This window comes from Protomyctophum bolini (genome assembly GCF_963924005.1).
Source record: "Protomyctophum bolini genome assembly, chromosome: 5".
NCBI lineage: Eukaryota > Metazoa > Chordata > Actinopteri > Myctophiformes > Myctophidae > Protomyctophum > Protomyctophum bolini.
The window spans coordinates 35806151-35825329 of NC_137866.1; the positions used below are offsets into that span (position 1 = coordinate 35806151).

Consider the following 19179-nt stretch of genomic DNA (forward strand, 5'->3'; position numbering starts at 1 on the left):
AGCATGTGTCACTGTCTATAGCCTACACCAGTGACTACATTTCTCCATGGAAGAGTAGGGAGACCAACCACAGCAGATATATGGTATAGTTAGTTAGTTACTGCGAGAGTGAGGTCTAGCCAACACCAACTCGGGATTCCTGGATCGCTCAGGTTCATTAGGTGATTGATTGATTGATTTATTAACAGTTTACAGAATTACAGTACATTTCAAGTACAACTCAATACAAAAACTGTTAACAGTGAGTGGACGACACCATAAAGCATTACACTTGTTTACAATAGGGCCCACCATTTTCAATTCATCAAAACATTATATAGTAAAAAATAAATCATCATAGGAGGTAAAAAGGGAAAAGAAACATATACAGTGAGGGGAAACGGGGGTGGGTGGGGGATTCAAATTTTACGGGGGCCAGTTTCGAATTGCAGCCGTCCGTAGGTGCCCATTGAGAGCAGTTTTGAAGGAGTCAAGGGATTTGCATGTCTTAATGACTGTTGGTAGGGCGTTCCATATTTTGGTGGCATAGGAGCGAAATTAATGTAATCCCTTGATTGTGCCTGGTTGCCTAGTTCCTGGATATTGTTAGCTAAGATGTCGTGCCACAGTGCGTCTACGTAGGTGGTACGCTTCTTTCCCCTCCTGGCTTTGCCCTGGGTTGACTCCCAGAGAGTCAATTTACTTGCCTCAAGTTCTGGGAAACCTGACGCAGTGCCCTGCCAGCCTCAACCTTCTCTCTCTGACTTCTGTCTGTGACCTGTGCTAGGTCCCCAACTCGCCATACAGGTCCACATTTCTGTACGGTATATTGTATGAATGAATATTGTATAAACGTTCGTTAAAATTGGATCTGGATTGTTGGAACTGGTTTGCTATACAGCTTTAAGGGAACTTCACGGGGGTTGGAGCTACACTAACACGACTTCATGTGATGCTGTGAACACACAAATCGACCTGCTCTTACCCGACACGACACTGACCCACAACATGTCCTCGTCTCTCTTCCTCCGCAGGCTGCAGAGGCATGCTGTGCGGCTTCAGCGCCGTGTGCGAGCGCGACCCCGCCAACCCCGCCCGAGGAGAGTGCGTGTGCAAGAAGGTGGCGTGTCCGTCGGTGGTGGCGCCCGTGTGCGGCTCCGACTCCTCCACCTACTCCAACGAGTGTGAGCTGGAGAAGGCCCAGTGCAACACGCAGAGACGCATCAAGGTGCTGCGCAAAGGACCCTGCTGTGAGTACCATGCACCACTGGAGACCAGTGTTTCGGCCAAATATGTTCGTCGACTACCTTTTTTCACTGATGAAAACTAAAACGATGATGATTAAAACGAATCTTGACAATTTCGTAAAAACTACATTTTAGGGAGGGACTGTCCAGTAGAACTAAAAGACAACTCATTTTATGTTTATATTTAATTTTTTGTTTGGATGTGCTCATGCTCTGAAAATAGCAGATCTACAAGCTCACAACGCGTGACGCGAGCGTGGCCCGCCAAAATACATTAGTGTCGACAAAAATCGAAATTTGCTGTCACAAAATGAGCACTGCTGTAGCATCCTCCCAATGTTCTAACCTGGGTGTTATTGCTTTTCAGAAAATCTAAATTAAACTAAACCAGTATAATAATAGGAAAACAAACCATTCAATCAGCCTTGGGTTTTCATGCCACTGTATTAACAGGGGGAGATATGTGGTTGATTACACAATTTGCTGGATTCCGCTCACGCAATTTGTGATGGTCAGATTTGCGTGGAATGAAAGCAGGTGCAAAATGCAAATCAGTGCAGGCAGGCTGTATTAACCCATTTTGGACTGAGGTCGATTAAAAAAAAGGCTTCTAAATCCTAACATTTTTCTGAAAAACATAATGTTTCTATGTCAGTGGTGCTCAACGTTTTTCATGTCAAGGACCCCCAGAATTATCTCTATTGGGCCACGGACCCCCATCTCAAAATATGTAGTTCCAGGGACCCCCCAGAAGCAAAAATGTTAGTTAAAAATGTTCGCTCTGAAATATATATTCAATGATTTGCGCCACATTTTAACGATTTTTCAAAAATAGCAGACCTACAAGCTCGTAGCGTGCCACGGTGGCGTGCTATGAGCTTGTAGATCTGCTATTTTTCAATAGTTCCCGCCCATTAATGGGTTAAAGAACTGCAGCGAGGAGACAGAGATAGCCGGTCACTCTTGAAGAGGTGAATCCAACAGCAGTTTCTTTCAAACACATATCCAGAAAAATAATTTTCAATAAGTCATCTTTAATGCAAGTCCTGCCATGTGTGAGTTTTGTGAGTCCAATAGTGCTAATGCTTCTATTTTTGTTCATCAATAGTTGCCTACATTCCTTCAGTTGGATTTCCATTGTGTCCCTCAAAAAACTAAATTTCTGCGTCACCGAAATAAGCTTTATGTTTCATTCTTGAGCTGGTTTAGAGCTCTGTGTTGCATAACTTTCAGCCTGAAAGTATTCCCACACAGTATTCCTGTGATCCTAACCAGTAAAATATAAATTTCTTCCTTATTCCCACCAGTCACGTGTAACTGAGTGTACGAATGTAACAAAATGGACCATTGCAAGTCCATTTGGTTTTATTTGTCCACTAAGAGTTCAATGTAACACTTGCCGTGTAGAAAGCTATTGTATGGCTGACATGGCCATGGCAGATTGGGGATGAGATTGGTGTTTTTCTTTGTTTTACCTCAACTCATTCTAATGGTTTCAGAATAGACTTTGCATCGCCCATGTGTCTGCCGCATTCTAATATTACTGTAACTGAAAGCCCCTCTTTTACAGTAACTCTATAAGTTGTGTGGAACCCTAGAAAGAGAAAATGTGTGTGGTTTGTGGGCTTTGAGCGGTTTCTTAATGCCAGACAAGAAGATCAGTCCATCTCTGAAAGAGACCACCAAAGCTATTTCAGGCACTAATGATACACGTCTGTTAGTTTAACGTACCACAGATGGCTTTCAGGTAACTAGACTGCTTTAAGGGAGCATAAGTGATAAAAAAAAGTTAAAACTCCATATTCCAAAAGTAACCATTGCTATAGAGTCTTTGTTCAGTAACGAGGATCTTACCGTTTCTCCCGCTTTTTCGTGAACACAATATACATTTTCAGGTCGGAATACCAACTTTATCAGTTTATTAAAGAGCTAGATATATACTGCTACTGAACAATCGGAATATAGAGCTATTGAACAGATATTTGACCCAAAAGAATATCGCTTACACCCCATTTACGCCTGCATGCAATGGTGGCAGGCTCGGGTTGAGCATAATGCAAACAGGACTCAATTGTTGTGATGTGTGGGACAGAGAGGCTAACATGACTCGTCTGCCAGCCGAACACAAAGCGGCGAGTCTCCGAGCGACAGTAAGTCCCCGTTATTGTCGCGTAAATGGATACAACAAGCCTTTTGTCGTCCTCTCTGTCTTCCTGTCTTTATCCGGTGCTAATAAAACAAGTCCCCATTATGTCGAATCCATTGTCTGTCCAATATGGCTGTGCTCCCGCTGCTTAAGCGCCACCTGCCCCCCCTCCCTCTCACTCCAGCCCCTAGCAGCAACAAATCCGCCTGCGCCGCTTGGTAGTCGTCCAATGTGTATTATAGCCTTTGGCCCCGGTGGCAGACGATGGGCTAGCTGTCATTACTTCTCTTTAGCACGGCCCATCAAGATCCAGCACACTGAGGGGACAGCCGGACGCCTGCCAGAGTCACAACACAGTGGCCACAGCAACAATGTGTGATTTGGCAGGGCAGACGTGGACGCAGCACTAATCTGGGGGTCTGATTGCAGTGCCGGCTGCGTGGCCGCACTAGTAACAAGCTTGCTGACCAGATACCTCTGGGCAGAGAGGAGGAAGGTGGATGGATTAGAGAGTTAGTAGGGATGTGTGCAGTGACTAATTTCACTGATGTTTAAACGATGAATTTGTAGGCGACTTTACGCAGCTAGTCTAAATGTAAGGGAACACTAGAGGTTTGGGTATACGTCGCTCCGCCAAGAAGTGAATATAATGAGAGGGAGGAGGGGGAGAAACCAGGTGAGCGACCTCTAACGCAGGAATGGAAACAGGGGGAATGAAACGAGAAACCATGCAAGAAACGGAGAGAGAAACAAAGGTACGGATTAAAACAGAAACCCAGGGAAAAAGTGATCTGGAGAGAAACTGGGAACAAAAAAGAGAATTTAGTTAGAGAGAGAGAGAGAGAGAGAGAGAGACTGTGTTAGAGCTATAATGATGGCCTGTGGAGGAATGTGCCATCAGAAGCACTATAATTACTCACCTCGCCTGCTGCCAATAGGAAGGAAGAAGAATCCTGACATGTCCTGCCTCTCAGCACGTCCCCCCTATACACTACGGAATCCTGAGTGCTAATTTAACTCCCCCCGCCACCCCTCAGTCGCTTATCCTAAATTTGCCGCGTTATCCGATGTCATGTCGTACACAGAATATGGAGAAAGTGAAAAATGCTCCTTATCTTGTACTTATCTGTCAGTATTCTTTTAGGGCAGGAGACTAAAACCTACACGCAAAAATGCACAGCTAATAAGTAGTACAGTAGCTACACTGTTTAGCTATTTTTCAGTGAGCTGTTCAAGGTAAAAGTTGAACTCTAAGCTCTTTGCGATGGCATTTGCAGTCGTCTGTTACTGTATATGCAGTGGCGGGTTCGCTATACGATGGTGTTCACACTTATAATTAGGTTATTTGGACGTCTCACTTACAGTACGACTGCAGGCTCAGGGTCTGCATTTTGAATTGGCTGTCAGGCATTCGTCCATTCCTGGTTTTGGAGAGACTTTCCCGCATGCAGGCGACCTCAAACCACTCTTGACTTGTTGGATCCCAATTTATTTCATCGCTGGAGGACGGAACACTCTGTTTCCATGACTTTCAGAGACAAGTGTCCGTTTTGTGTGTTGGAGACAGACCCTGCGTTTCTCACCTTTATTATTCAGCTCGCACTATATTTTTCTCAATGCTCTGGTGAGGTGAACGGCGTGCACCGCAGCCACTGCAAAGAGTCTTCTTATCTCGACCCATTCCGCAGGTTTATTTACCTTTCCTTATTGAAAGAGTCTTGTTGAAAAGCCTCCGACGTGACGCAAGGCCACTTCTTTAAATCGACGTATAATAGAGGGTCGGCTTGCTGGCCAGAGAAGCCCAGAAAAAGGTGTTCTTATAAAGGGGTGAAAAGCTCAAAGTCAATCAAGGCAATAAGCTGCTCCCTTTGCTATGCTGCGTATACCAAAAGCACAAGGGTTTGCAGCCAGTACATCTGATCTAGAGACAGTACATCTAGAGAGGTCGCTCCTCCTGAGATTATAGAGTTGGCGCTGATGGAGAAAGACGGACAGATGGAATGACAAGAAGAGACAGCATGAGCAGAGCTTTTACCTGTAAGATTGGCGTGTTCGAATTGGAGCTTTTGTGCAAAGCCACGTTCGATTTGGGGTGTACTGGGTTGTGTGTGTGTGTGTGTGTGCGTGTGCGTGTGCGTGTGCGTGTGCGTGTGTAGGAGAGCGGGTCATCAATGTAAGTGAATTGGCGACTGCTTCGCGGAAACAAGTCCAATTCAAATCTATCTGCTCTGACAGTTGGGAGTGCCGATCCTTCCGACACATAATTTATTTTCAAAGTGAAATTTTAGTTTTATACATGATACTGTACAGCATTTTACTAGAAACAAGTGTCATATTTTCCATTTTATACTTTGTCGAATCGTACGATAGTTGCATGCACACAAAGCAAAAATAGATGATCCACAAGCTCACAATGCGTCATGATTCAACATCTTGTGAGCTTGTACATCTGCTTTTTGTCAGGTGAAACCTGACTAATGAAAGCTCATGAAATGTAAGGGACCTAGTCTTCATCAGTCATCATCATCCTCATGCTGCCTAAGCCAATGGGAGTCTGACACCATACCCTGAAACGCCACTTAAGCCAATGGGAGTCTGACCCCATACCCCGAAACGCCACCTAAGCCAATGGGAGTCTTCATCAGTCATCATCATCCTCATGCTGCCTAAGCCAGCCACTGTACGACCGCAGCTCCAAGCGACAACAGCTGTATAGAATATCAGCATTAGCTGATATTACTTAGCCTGAATGTACTGTTTGTCTGGCAAATTGATTCTAAACCGAGTGTACAGTATGAATAAGCCCAAGCTTTCATTTGCCCTTTTAAGTGGTGCCATACCGGTGTTGCTGCATATAATATTACCCTCCATCTGTTTTCATGATTTATCCCCAAAAGACACATACTGTACTGTCGGCTTATCTGGGAACTCCATATCATGGCACTTTTCTCCCGTAAAGCCTGAGTTATCCTTGGCCGCGCGTGTCGTGCACCAGATATAACCGACACAGACACGCAAAGTACTATATACAGTATCAGGCATAGCACATCGGAAACGGTATCTGCCTTTTTGTATCCTTTGCGTCTTCTCGGCCCAGCCTTCTCCTTGCAGACCATAATGTCTGTCAGCAAATGATTTTGCGTACGCAGCATCGTTCCGTTGTAGCCATGCTACGTCTGCTGGCATTACCAGCGAACCATTCACTATAGCAGGAAGAGCAGAAGGACCACAGGAGTAGCAGTTTTATCAGTATTTGCAACACTAGCAGAATGGGACATCAAACCCCATATCGCCTGACACAGAGTTAGTCACGTGTGGCTGTTGCACTGTAAAGAGTGGATCTGCAAGCTACAACATGTCTCTGGGTTGTGAGCATTGTGCATTTCACAATGCCACGCCAGACTTTCCGGTTCTTCATTGCCATCCCCAGTTCCTGCTTACTGATGCATGTGTCCCTAGCGATGACATCAGGGAACGACAGTTTTCTACCTCTGGTCTGCTTTGAGGCAGGACTCCAGAGAAGAAGGGAAGATCTAACCCCATTGTCAGCTCTGTAGCAGTGGCAGGCAAACTGTGTTCTTCTGGATTGGACTAGTGAAGAAACACGGGGAAGGTTGCTGTATATTAGATTAGTATTAGTCTAAGACAGATTTTGCACTCTCATTAGAAGGCGGGTGTAAGGGCCATCCAACCGATTCTCTAATTTCTTTGAAAGTGTCCTTGTCTCGGAGCCATAGAGTAGAATCGGCTCAACGGTCGTCCTAAATATTTTTACTTTGAACATCTTACTAAGCTGGGATGACCAGATCGTACGCCCACGACCGCATAGGATGACTATATGTTTAAATAAGGAATAGCTTTCCTGCAACACACACCACACACAGAATTAGCTGGAATTCTATGAGAAACTAAATAAAACCTCTTCCAGTGTTCCTGCGCTGGTGTGGCTGCATGCTAATGATGCTGACCCTGTGGTTACAGAGTTTAAGTACCGAGGTGAGGTATCCCTAAATCCCTTTGCCCCCAAGGCCCCCCAAAGAAAGACTTCACCTCCTTGACACCTGGGCGCTCAAACAGCCCCTGGCGCTCTTCTCTACTCGAGCATTCACTCAACCCTTCTCGTTACGGTCGGAAGGGAGCAAACAGCTCAAGCCTCTTCGTTATCTCTCTCCTGTCGGAGATCGAGCGATTTGGGATCGGCCAGGGGTCACATTTCTGGCAGGTCAAGCAGCCAAGCGGTAAGAAGATAATGGGCTGAGGATATTATCTGAATTAAAAGAACGGACTGTGTGTAAATTGGCCCTGCCGGAGACCGTGTGGGGGTTGGTCTGCTGTAAAAAGAAAAAGGCAAGACAGCAAAGGGAAGCATAAAAATGAAATTTTTGGAGTTACAATTTGGAAAATATTCAGGTTGAGGTTAGGATTAAGCATTTAGAGGTTAGGTTTAGTGGTTATGCCTGATTTATACTTGGTTTTGTGCCGGTGTTGCACAGAAAATAACACTGCCACGCATTGTGAGTTTGTACATTGGCTATTTTCAGCTTTAGAGCTGGTGTTAAAAATTGCAAGAAGTTGTAAAATTGGCATTCAGAAAATTCCATTCCCAAAATAACGATGTCTTTACAAGTATGGTAATAGTGTGCGTGCGTGCGTGTGTGCATTCGTACAGATCGTGCATAGGGGCCTGCTACACTGGGCTGAGGGAGTGTAGGAATGCGTGTTTGTTAGCTCTCCTAATGTTGAGCTTGGGACGGTTGGAGCGGTAAATACACATGCAGGGAACAGTGGCTACAGAACTCATTTCGAGAGCCCACCGTTGTGGAACGTGAAGAATGCAACTAGTGGTGCAAAAAGACGGGTCAGAGGGTCAATGCTGCCCATCGATTGGCTGCGTGTGCACGCGAGTGCGCTCACAGAGAGTGAAGACAATAAATGCAGCCCACTGCCTCTCTCTCTCTCTCTCTCAGTGTGGCTGGTAGAGTCTTATCTCTTGGGTTCCAACAGGCTTTGCGTCTCTCCTTCCAGTCAAGGAGAAAAGCAGCAGCTTGTAAACCCACTCCACCTCAGTCAGTCCATCCGTCCATTTGTCTGCCTGTCAAAACACATCCTCATCGTCTCACGTGGACACGCGCACATACTGTACGCACGCGCGCACACACACACGCACACACACACACACACACACACACACACACACACACACACACACACACACATACACAGTGTTCTCACTCCCTCAAGTCCCATATCGACACATGCAGCTTATACTTATAATTACAAATTAGCATTTTTAATTGGCCACTATGACATTAAACATATTTTTGTTTACACCATCATAGGAGTAGTATTCCAAATAACCTTTGCAAATCCCCCCTCAATATTTATTAATTAATGTATTATTATTATTGTTATTACTCAAATTTATGCAAGCCATTATTAGATGAATAATTATGTATTTAAGTGATTATCAGTATTAATACAAAATGCAAAACATTCGATTATTGCTAACAAAAAACTAAAAAAACTAAATTTTAAAAACACAATTATCTCCCTCTCTGAATCTCTCTATCTATCTCTCTCTCTCTCTCTCTCTCTCTCTCTCTCTCTCTGCCTACAGTGGTACAAAATCACACAGCCCGGTGCAATCAGTTGAACATTAACAAGGCTATCTAAACTCCCTGGCCCTATCTGCATTACACAGCCTCCAATGCTGTGCTGCTGCTGCTGCCAATGGGTGGTCACTGGTCATTACATTAATGACTTAATTACCCCCTTTGCTGCTCTCTGTTTAAGATTTGACAAAATTAAAATGTAGTGTAAATGACTGTGGGTACTTGTGAGACTTTACTGTTTGTGTGTGTGTGTGTGTGTGTGTGTGTGTGTGTGTGTGTGTGTGTGTGTGTGTGTGTGTGTGTGTGTGTGTGTGTGTGTGTGTGTGTGTGTGTGTGTGTGTGTGTGTGTGTGTGTGTGTGTGTGTGTGTGTGTGGCGTGCGTGCGTGCGTTTAGAAAGCACAACTAAAGATTCAACACTGGATACATCATCAACATCATCATGATTAGATACAGCCTGCGGTAGAGGCTTTCACATTAAAGTAAAAAAACGGTACACACACATCACAGCGCTAATACTGAAAAGCTCTCACATACAAAAAAAACAGACAAAACATAAAAGACAAAAGCCCTCAAAGATTCAAATCTCTCCTGATAAAAGAATGAAACTCTTTATTGCACCATGTGTGTGATGTTCCTCAGCACGATACCCACGATGAATCACAATGAAGCTTTCAAAATCGCATTCCTCTCGATGTTCTTCTGAAATAGTGTTGTGGTAGAAACGCCGTTGCCCTGGGCTCCAAGCCCGCACCGCAACTCACCACCGACACTTTTACTCCGGCCGTACTTTCTGTCTCGTCCCGCCACTAGTTAAGGCGGTCGTTAAGGCATCGCTGAGGCTTTGGGGCCACACAGTAAAATCCTCTGTGTTGATTTAACTCTGGGAGAGTTAAAGCAGCTGTTGTGACAACAGAAGGATGTCCAGTGGAATACAACCAAGGACTACTAATCATGTTGTGTATTCCTGTACACAACTCTGTACCGAGTTGACCTCCAGCTTACTTTACATGTGAACAAAGTAACTGCCTTTAAACAAAATAAAATGCTATTATTTGTTTTACGTGACTACATAAAATAAGTGTATTTTTAACAATAGTTTCTAACTGCAAATGACAATTTTTGTCCAAGTTGCAATGTGACATTGCTCTGTTTACACATTAAACAGACATAAAGTACAACATTATTGGAATCAGAATACGTACAATAAGTACAAACGTTTCAAAATATGTCAAACTTTTGTGAAATGTATAAAATAGAACTTAGGAGGTTAATGTACGTATGTTTTGTACTAAGGATTTAACTCTATAAAGTAATTAGTAACTAAAGCTGCCAAATAAATGTAGTGGAATAGAAGTATGAAAAGTTACAAAGAAAAAGTAGTTGAGTAAATGCTTAGTAACTGTCTGGCGTCGGCAGGGTGCACTGGTGGTGGAGACATGTGACACAGGTGTAAATGACTTTTGATTCTGCCAGAGCAGTGTGGGGGGTGAGAGACACCTGCTCCTTGTGACGGCAGAGGTGTCACATCTCCTCTCTCTCTGTGTCTCTGATAGCTGCCAGACTCACTATAGGGACACAGAATGAATTCTGTTACTCTTTCTCTCTTCAAAACTATCTAAAAAAGGACCAAAAGTCAACATGTGCCTTGAAGGGACATTTCAGGACTTCCACATTTACCTTTGCACAGACAGACAGACAGACAGACAGACAGACAGACAGACAGACAGATTAGAATCAATGGCACTAACATCCCACAGTATGTATTGATATCTCAATGAAAACTCAAGTGTTTTGCCAATTATTTGCAACATCCTCACGGCCGGACAGGTTGTGCACCGCACCACTGCTCCAAATAGGCTTCATACCGTAGCCGGAAGACGGTTGACTTAATGCTTATCTCTCTCCGCTTGTGAGAATACCGTTTTCTAGTCCCCATGCACAAAGATGGGAAAGACGAGAGCCGCTGCATATATCCAGTAACACACACACATGCACACGCAGCACAGTGTGTGTGTGTGTGTGTGTGTGTGTGTGTGTGTGTGTGTGTGTCTGTGTGCGTGCGTGCCGTATGCAGAGGCGAGGGGTCAATGTGAAGAACTCCTGCAGTTAGTCTTTCATTTCCCCCGGGGCTCTAACTCTCACTTGGTATTCATGACCACCGTAAGGGCGGCCTGACAATCTGTAGCTACAGTGCTGTGCATGTTGACGCACACACGCACGCACGCAGCGCGCACGTTTGTATTACTATACTTGTGAGGAACAAAATGTTTTAGGACGGTATTGAAAAGAAAAACTCAACCCACAGCGACCTAACCTTTCATCCACTACTCTTACCCTAATCGTTTTATTACTTTTATAAGCCTAACTCCCCAATATTTTTGTACCATATAACTTGAGAGCACCGGGACAGTTATTGTTCTCACAATGTCTAGTTCTCTAGTACCATTCTACTATTATTTGTGGGGACAAATATAGTAATTAAAATGCACACGCACGCACGCATGCATGCACGCACGCACAGTACATACTGTATCTGTACACACACACACACACACACACACACACACACACACGCACACGCACACGCATACACACACACACACACACACACACGCATATAAATGGAAAGACTGTAATGTGCTTTGCTAGAATCCGCTATCTGTATTCTTACTCCATTTCTGCTCTCATCCAGTTGTCATCCATCTACAGATACTTGTTAGACAAATCCTCGTTCTATTTTCACAACTCTTTCTTATCCTCTCTCTCTCTCTCTCTCTCCCTCTCTCGCCCTCTCCCTCTCATCTCAACTGCTTACCTCTCCAAGACCCGCAAGGCTTGCTGCTCGGCTGAAGCTGCGATAACGCAAATTATATAACACACACGCACGCACGCACGCACGCACGCACGCACGCACGCACGCACGCACGCACACACACACACACACACACACACACACACACACACACACACACACACACACACACTCTTGCTTAATACGTGACAAAGGACCATGTTTGACACTTTATAATGATTTATGCATTTATGCTACTGCTGAATAATACATAGTTATTTGTTATTTTTTTCCCTCCCTCAACTGCGAGGGTAGATGGGAAGAAAAGCGAGGGAGGCGGGCGTTGAAAATAGAAGTCTAACAACCAACGTCCCACCAGACAATGGTCGCATTCTTCAGTTTTGTGTACTGTACGTGTGTGTGTGAGGCAACAATGGCTGCAGTTATCTGGTAAATGCTGGTGCGCAGTTGCCAAATGATGTGCTTCACCTGTGTGTGCGTGCGTGCGTGCGACGCGTGTGCAGTGTGCACGTGCGCAGAGGGGGAGGGGTAAAACAGCTCTTAGCAGATACAATACATTTACCAATTCAACCCCCATTGATACCAATATTGGTCTCTTTGTGCTCTGGCCCATTTGAGTTGTAGGGTCACAAATGTAGCACTCCACTGTCACTCCACATGTAATCGCATGCAATAACACAATAGATGCGGCATGCTTTCTCCACTGGTTGTCCTCTCAGTCCTCTCACTCAACACCATTCACATCACAATGGCTCTTTCTACAGCCCACTGCCACCATTATGTGGTATTCATGTTCCATCATAGAGCAGCAAAAATAGCCCTGCTTCCACAGGCTCACAACGCGTCAAATACTGTACATGACCCGTTGTGAGCTTGTACTGTAGATTGGCTATTTGTCTGAGTACATAAAGATCAGGCTTCACAGTTATCGTTTTTATTTAATTTAGCTTTCATTATTTTATTTCAACGACTCCGACATTCTACTTTCCATTCTTACAAACCATTGTGCGATATGCATGTATAAGTCATGTATCATCTTTGTATTATTAGTTTGTTGTTTTGTTATTCCCAGTTCAGTCAAACAACTCTATATTAATTCCCTGTAATATCAACATTTTAATTAAGCCAAAATGGAATTACAGGGAATGAATTAAACCCCCCGGGGGGATCTAGAAACAGAGCCTACAGGTGGATGCTGGGGAGGCGGTGGGATTTGAGAAACTTCATGAGCATCAGGTTAGCAGCACGTCCGCACAGCAGAAGCCAGGAATGAGCAGTTAGGCAGAGAAGTTTAAATAGCCGCTCTGATCAGGTAAAGACTGCACGTGACTAGTCACCTGATCAGGTAGTTGCCTTCTTGTCTGCCTGAACTAGCTAAACAGGCTGCGCATCATTAATGTAGTGGTACTGCAAGTAAAGTGCGGGCCGGGGATTGAGAGAGTGTCCGTCTTTTGCCTAACATTAGCCACCCTGATACTGAACCGAAACGCAAACGCTGAAATAGCCACTTGGGTCGGATGGATGTCTGCATTTCATTTGAAGGACCTCACTTCATCCGATCCAAAAACACAAGTCCTCAGTGGAGTACGTAAATGAATAACTCACATTCTTCATAACTCACTGCACATTAACAAGCTGTCGGTCGAGGTCAGCACGTACAGTATATTAGAGGCAAAGGGAGACAGAGACACGTTATTGGCGCTGCTCTGCGGCGACATGGGCATAAGGGCTACGCTTATGCCGGCCCTTTGTCTAAGACACATTTCTTCCTCGGGAGACAAATAATAAAGAACCTTGAAGTTTATTGCACGAGCAAGAAGTACAGAGACACACAGGACACTCAGGACAGTGTTCATGTAGTTCTCTGTACAGAGACACTCAGGACAGTGTTCATGTAGTTCTCTGTACAGAGACACTCAGGACAGTGTTCAGTTCTCTGACCAAGGCAACGTTGCCATTGCCATATTTCCACTGGGCTGTAACTGTTGATTATTTTTGTTGCAATTTGCTATATTCTTCTATATTCTTTTTTTAAATTAATTGTTGTTTTAATAATCTAGCCTATTAGTTCAGTTAATTGTTGCATCCCTATAGATGTACAACTTTTGATTGATTGATTGATTGATTGAATACTTTATTAGGCAGAAATGTCGAAAAGGTTATCACCTAAAAAAGTCCTTGCGGTCTTGTTTCCATTCAGGTACTGGGTATTCAATTCATAATCATGACGTGAAAAATAATAACAAAATTCAAATTTACACCAGCTATACACCAGCCTAGTGAAGGAAGAGAGCCATTCTGTGGAGAATGTGCAAGGTTAGAAGAGGGTACACTACGCAAAGGTCACAGTCATGTAGTTGTGTCACTGGCAGCTGGATAAGTATTATTCAAGATAATTATTCCACACTGCTAATGACACTATAGCCACAAAGAGAATGAGATAAAACCAAGCTACTTTGATCCAGTATTTTCATAGTCGTATTTTTGTATTGCTTCATTCTCTTTCTGTTAGTTCCCACCCACACAGTTTCCTCTTAATCCCTGTCTCTCCTCTGTGGCTGTGCCTCAAACCTCAAACAGACGCTATAGCCGCCGGCGGCCTCCCTGCCTGGTAAAGCCGGCTTTATACTCCCTAGTATGACCGTAGCGTTTGCCAACGAGAACCATGTTTGCAAAGCGTCGCATTGCGGCAAGGTTTTGAAGGTCAAGTCGTGTCACTAGAGCAGTGGTTCTCAAACTTTCTTTTATTTCAAGGACTCCCACAACTCTCAGAGTTATACAGCCCACTAGGAACCCGGAGGGAACCCCATGTTGAGAAGCACTGCGCTAGAGGTTAGCTTATAGGACTAGAAGTAGGGTTAAGGTAAAAACTAAAATAAAGTGAAAATTGGTCAAACTAAAAAAGTATACAGTATAGGGCTTACGTTATTAAGGGAAAATACAGAAACACGGCTGGATGTGTTACTACGGCACTGGGCGTACTCGACAGCACGTACCCTGCCTGGGGTGGAAGTCCCCTCAGTCAGTCGAGCCTATACAGTAGCTCCTGGCTGGTGTCCGTGGACGCGCTTCCAGGTGGGGGGACGACGGCTGTAGGCTATAGATGACTGCGTTACTACTTGCCTATCGGGCCATGGCTCTTTAGCCATGGCCGTACGTACAGTACGCAGCTTGTTGATTCGAGGCTACATTTATATAATGAGCCAATAGAGACTGAAAGGACTCTTACAGGAGGCACCAGCGGCTCCCTCAGCATCCTCGAGGCACGCACACACGCCCACGGCCAGAAACAAATTATGTTTTGAAGGAGTTTCCACCTGGGACGGTGTTAACAGTGTGACCCGTGGACTCAGCGGAAGCTCCCTGCATCTCTTACTGTCGCACTGCATGCAGGCAAACAGCATCAGAGCGAATTAAAGAGCAAATGATGAGCAGCAGCTGTGTCTCCTAACCGATAATTTAGTCTGTAGTTATAGATTATGGATCAGGCCTCCGCCATCCAACGGAATAAGCAGATCGCTCCGTGCCGTGACAGACCAGAGAATCCCCCAGCCAGCAGGGCTATTAAGAGCTCATTAGTTTTGCGCCTTTTCTTTTTCTTTCTCTTTTTTCCCCCTTTTTTGTAGAAAGAGGAGATGCATGTAGTCTAAGTGGTGCATGAGCCACAACTACAAGTCTCCTTTCATTAGCTCCTGATTAAGAAGCAGCCAATGGCGGCAGCGGGCCCAAGCGGGCAGTGATGAGCGGTGAAACCTCCTCTAATCATATCTGGCCTTTTAGCTATCAGGGTCGGCTAATGACTACACTGTCCTGTGTAGTAGATCAATTATTTAATGACTACACTGTCCTGTGCTGTAGATCAATTATTTTTTCTGTTGCACATCAATGCGTGCTTGCACTTTGGATAAATGCAGAGTGAGTGAACTGCCTACATGTAAATATAATCATCATAATTCACACTTGCTTACGCAGGCAAACATGCATCCACGCACGCACGCATCCACACACGCACACATGCATCCACGCACACGCACACATGCATCCACGCACACATACACATTGATACAATAAGCTGACGTAATTGAACTTACAAGTGTGTAAGTGTGTCTGAAATCGTTTTAATTTTTTGGGAACATGTTTGCACCAAAATAAGGATGGCAGGCGTCAGGTGGTTTAATCCTGCGTCGTCTTTTCTTCCTTCCCAGTGGAAATGAATAGGCCCCCGCCTGGCGTCACACATCCATTACATCTGTTGTCCCCCGTTGTGCCTTAGAGGTCCTTTCAAAGCCCAGATAGCACCGCCTTGACGGGAATGAATGACACTTACATGACAAAATGACTGGCGGCATGAAAGCAGAGCATATCTGTGAAATGGTCTTAAGAGTTTTCTGTAATATTAACACCCTGTGGAATAGTGACAGGGGGGGGGGGGGGTCTATTTTGGGTTGCAGGTTGTTTAGCATATGAAAAGAAGAAAATAAATGAAAATGAGAGAACCAAATAGATGTGTGGGTGAAGTTTAAAAAATGTAGTAGTTTGCTATAAGTAACTTATCCTGCACTTACACAGCTGTTAGCCACAGCGCTAACCTTGCATCCACCTACCACACAATCTGCTATATGATCCTCCACAACCTATCTATCTACACTGCAGACACTCTCAGACACCACAAACATGCATGAGCTCTGCGCCAGGTTTGCGTGCGCACACACACACACACACACACACACACACACACACACACACACACACACACACACACACACACACACACACACACACACGCACACTTATGTGATCGTGGCCAAGAGCCCTGCACTGTAAGGGCCTCTTTTGTGGCAGATTTTCCGTCCTCGGGGGCAAACACCAGAGCATATAAAAGAAAGCGACAGCTGCAGTCAAACAGAGCTCTTTGAAGAACTACATCAAACACACAATGCAAGAAGTTCAAGACCCCACTGTCCCCACAGTACAGACAGTACTATAGCAGACCCCTGTCCCCACAGTACAGACAGTACTATAGCAGACCTCTGTCCTCACAGTACAGACAGTACTATAGTAGACCCCTGTCCCCACAGTACAGACAGTACTATAGGAGACCTCTGTCCCCACAGTACAGACAGTACTATAGTAGACCCCTGTCCCCACAGTACAGACAGTACTATAGCAGACCCCTGTCCCCACAGTACAGACAGTACTATAGCAGACCCCTGTCCCCACAGTACAGACAGTACTATAGTAGACCTCTGTCCTCACAGTACAGACAGTACTATAGTAGACCCCTGTCCTCACAGTACAGACAGTACTATAGTAGACCCCTGTCCCCACAGTACAGACAGTACTATAGTAGACCCCTGTCCCCACAGTACAGACAGTACTATAGTAGACCCCTCCTTGTCAGGACAACTCAAGAATGGATGGAATAGATATTTATTGAATATAAATGAGCAAATATTTATTATGGTTTGGCGATGAATTGGATCTGCTTTTTAGGTACTCAGATCAAGCGCATCAGTCCCGGCCATAGGGACTCCGAATCCCCTAGATCCAAAACGACAAGTGGTAGCTGGGGTGGAGGATGGTGAGCAGCAAGGTTTGTATACAGCAGCGCAGCAGATATAGCAGCAGCAGGCAAGCAAGCAAGCAGGGGGAAGAGTGCAAACCTTCCAGTTTATGTAGCCGGTATGAAGATGGAGTGAGTGTGTGATTGGTTGAGTGAATCATGTGGATGAGAGCGTGATGCTGAGGTGGCCCAATTAACGGCCGGCAGCGACTGCACTGAGGTTTCCTGACTGAACTTGCTCTGCGCGTGACAGTGACAGGCGCAATGCTCATTACTATAGTAGACCCCTCTAGATAGATACTGTAGATAGATAGATAGATAGATAGATAGATAGATAGATATATTGCTACAGTAGTAGATATTGCTACAGGCCGCTTGTTTAATCTCCCACTTTACGCATCTGTCTTTCAGCTGTACAGACCCCAACCCACCCTCCTCTCTCTCCCTCCACACTGGTTCTCCTTCCTATCTTTCCTCCGTTATTGTCTTTCTTACTCCACCAGCTCCTGCACAGAAAAACCCTGGAGTGTTTACTTGAAAATGGAGAGTGTAATAATGGACCTCACAGGTCTCTCAGAGGTAAACTTTGGTGCGTGCGTGCGTGAGTGTACTTTCCGTCTCTCCTTCTAGCAATAACAAGTAGTGGTGATTGGATCACCCCCCCCACAGACACCATTGCTCATTGCATCAGTACATTTGATTAGCTGCAAACCCCCTGCTTTGTCTCTTATACACTGCAAGCACCATGAAGAACAGACACGTTCATACTGTACCCGTACACACAGTACACCACACACACACACACACACACACACACACACACACACACACACACACACACAGTACACCCCACACACACACACACACACACACACACACACACACACACACACACACACACACACACATACACACACACACACATACACACACACACACACACACACACACACACACACACACACACACAGTACACCCCACACACACACACACACACACACACACACAGATACACACACACACACACACACACACACACACACACACACACACAGTACACACCATACACACACACACACACACACACACACATACCAGACCGGCTTAAATCAAGTACATTCGCATAACATATGCGTGGAGTCGCACCTTCAACATCATACACACACAAATGCACACAAATGAAAACATACATGCGTGTGCACACACACACACACACACACACACACACACACACACACACACGCTGCTTGGTGGTGGGGGGTGTGGCGACAGTCAGGTGGAGGCAGCGTGGTGCTGACAGCAGCCCACCAGCACTAATGAAGCATTAACACGCTCCAGTACTAAAACCACAGGATCACACACTGCCGGCAGACCCCCAGCAGCACCACCCACCTGCTTTACTCCACCCCACACACACACACACACACACACACACACACGCACACTCGCACACACACCCACACACACACACACACACACACACACACACACACACACACACACACACACACGCACACACACACACACACACACTCGCACACACACCCACACACACACACACACACAAGCACACACACCTGCCCCCGAGACGAGAGAGTTTTAACCCGCCCTATAGTGTATAGATTTTGCTGCCGCCCTATAGTGTATAGATTATAGTGTATAGTTTATAGTGTATAGTTTTCGCTCTATGCTACACGTCTTGGGTGAATATAGCCGATGTAAAAGCTCAGGAAATCCCCCCGCCCTCTCTCCCTCTCTCTCTCTCCCTCCCCCCCCTCTCTCCCTCTCCCTTTCCCTCTTCCCCCCCCTCTCTCCCTCT

The 19179-nt window shown here is 45.2% G+C and overlaps 1 protein-coding gene across 4 annotated transcripts in view; it reads left to right on the forward strand.

Annotated features, from left to right (window-relative positions):
• agrn (agrin) overlaps positions 1-19179 on the forward strand; it is a 347396-nt gene that overhangs the window by 187865 nt on the left and 140352 nt on the right. For all 4 annotated transcript variants that reach the window (XM_080763911.1, XM_080763912.1, XM_080763913.1 and 1 more), the window contains one exon: positions 1014-1229. In XM_080763911.1, coding sequence (XP_080620037.1) covers positions 1014-1229 — 216 coding nt within the window. The remainder of the gene's footprint in view (positions 1-1013; positions 1230-19179) is intronic.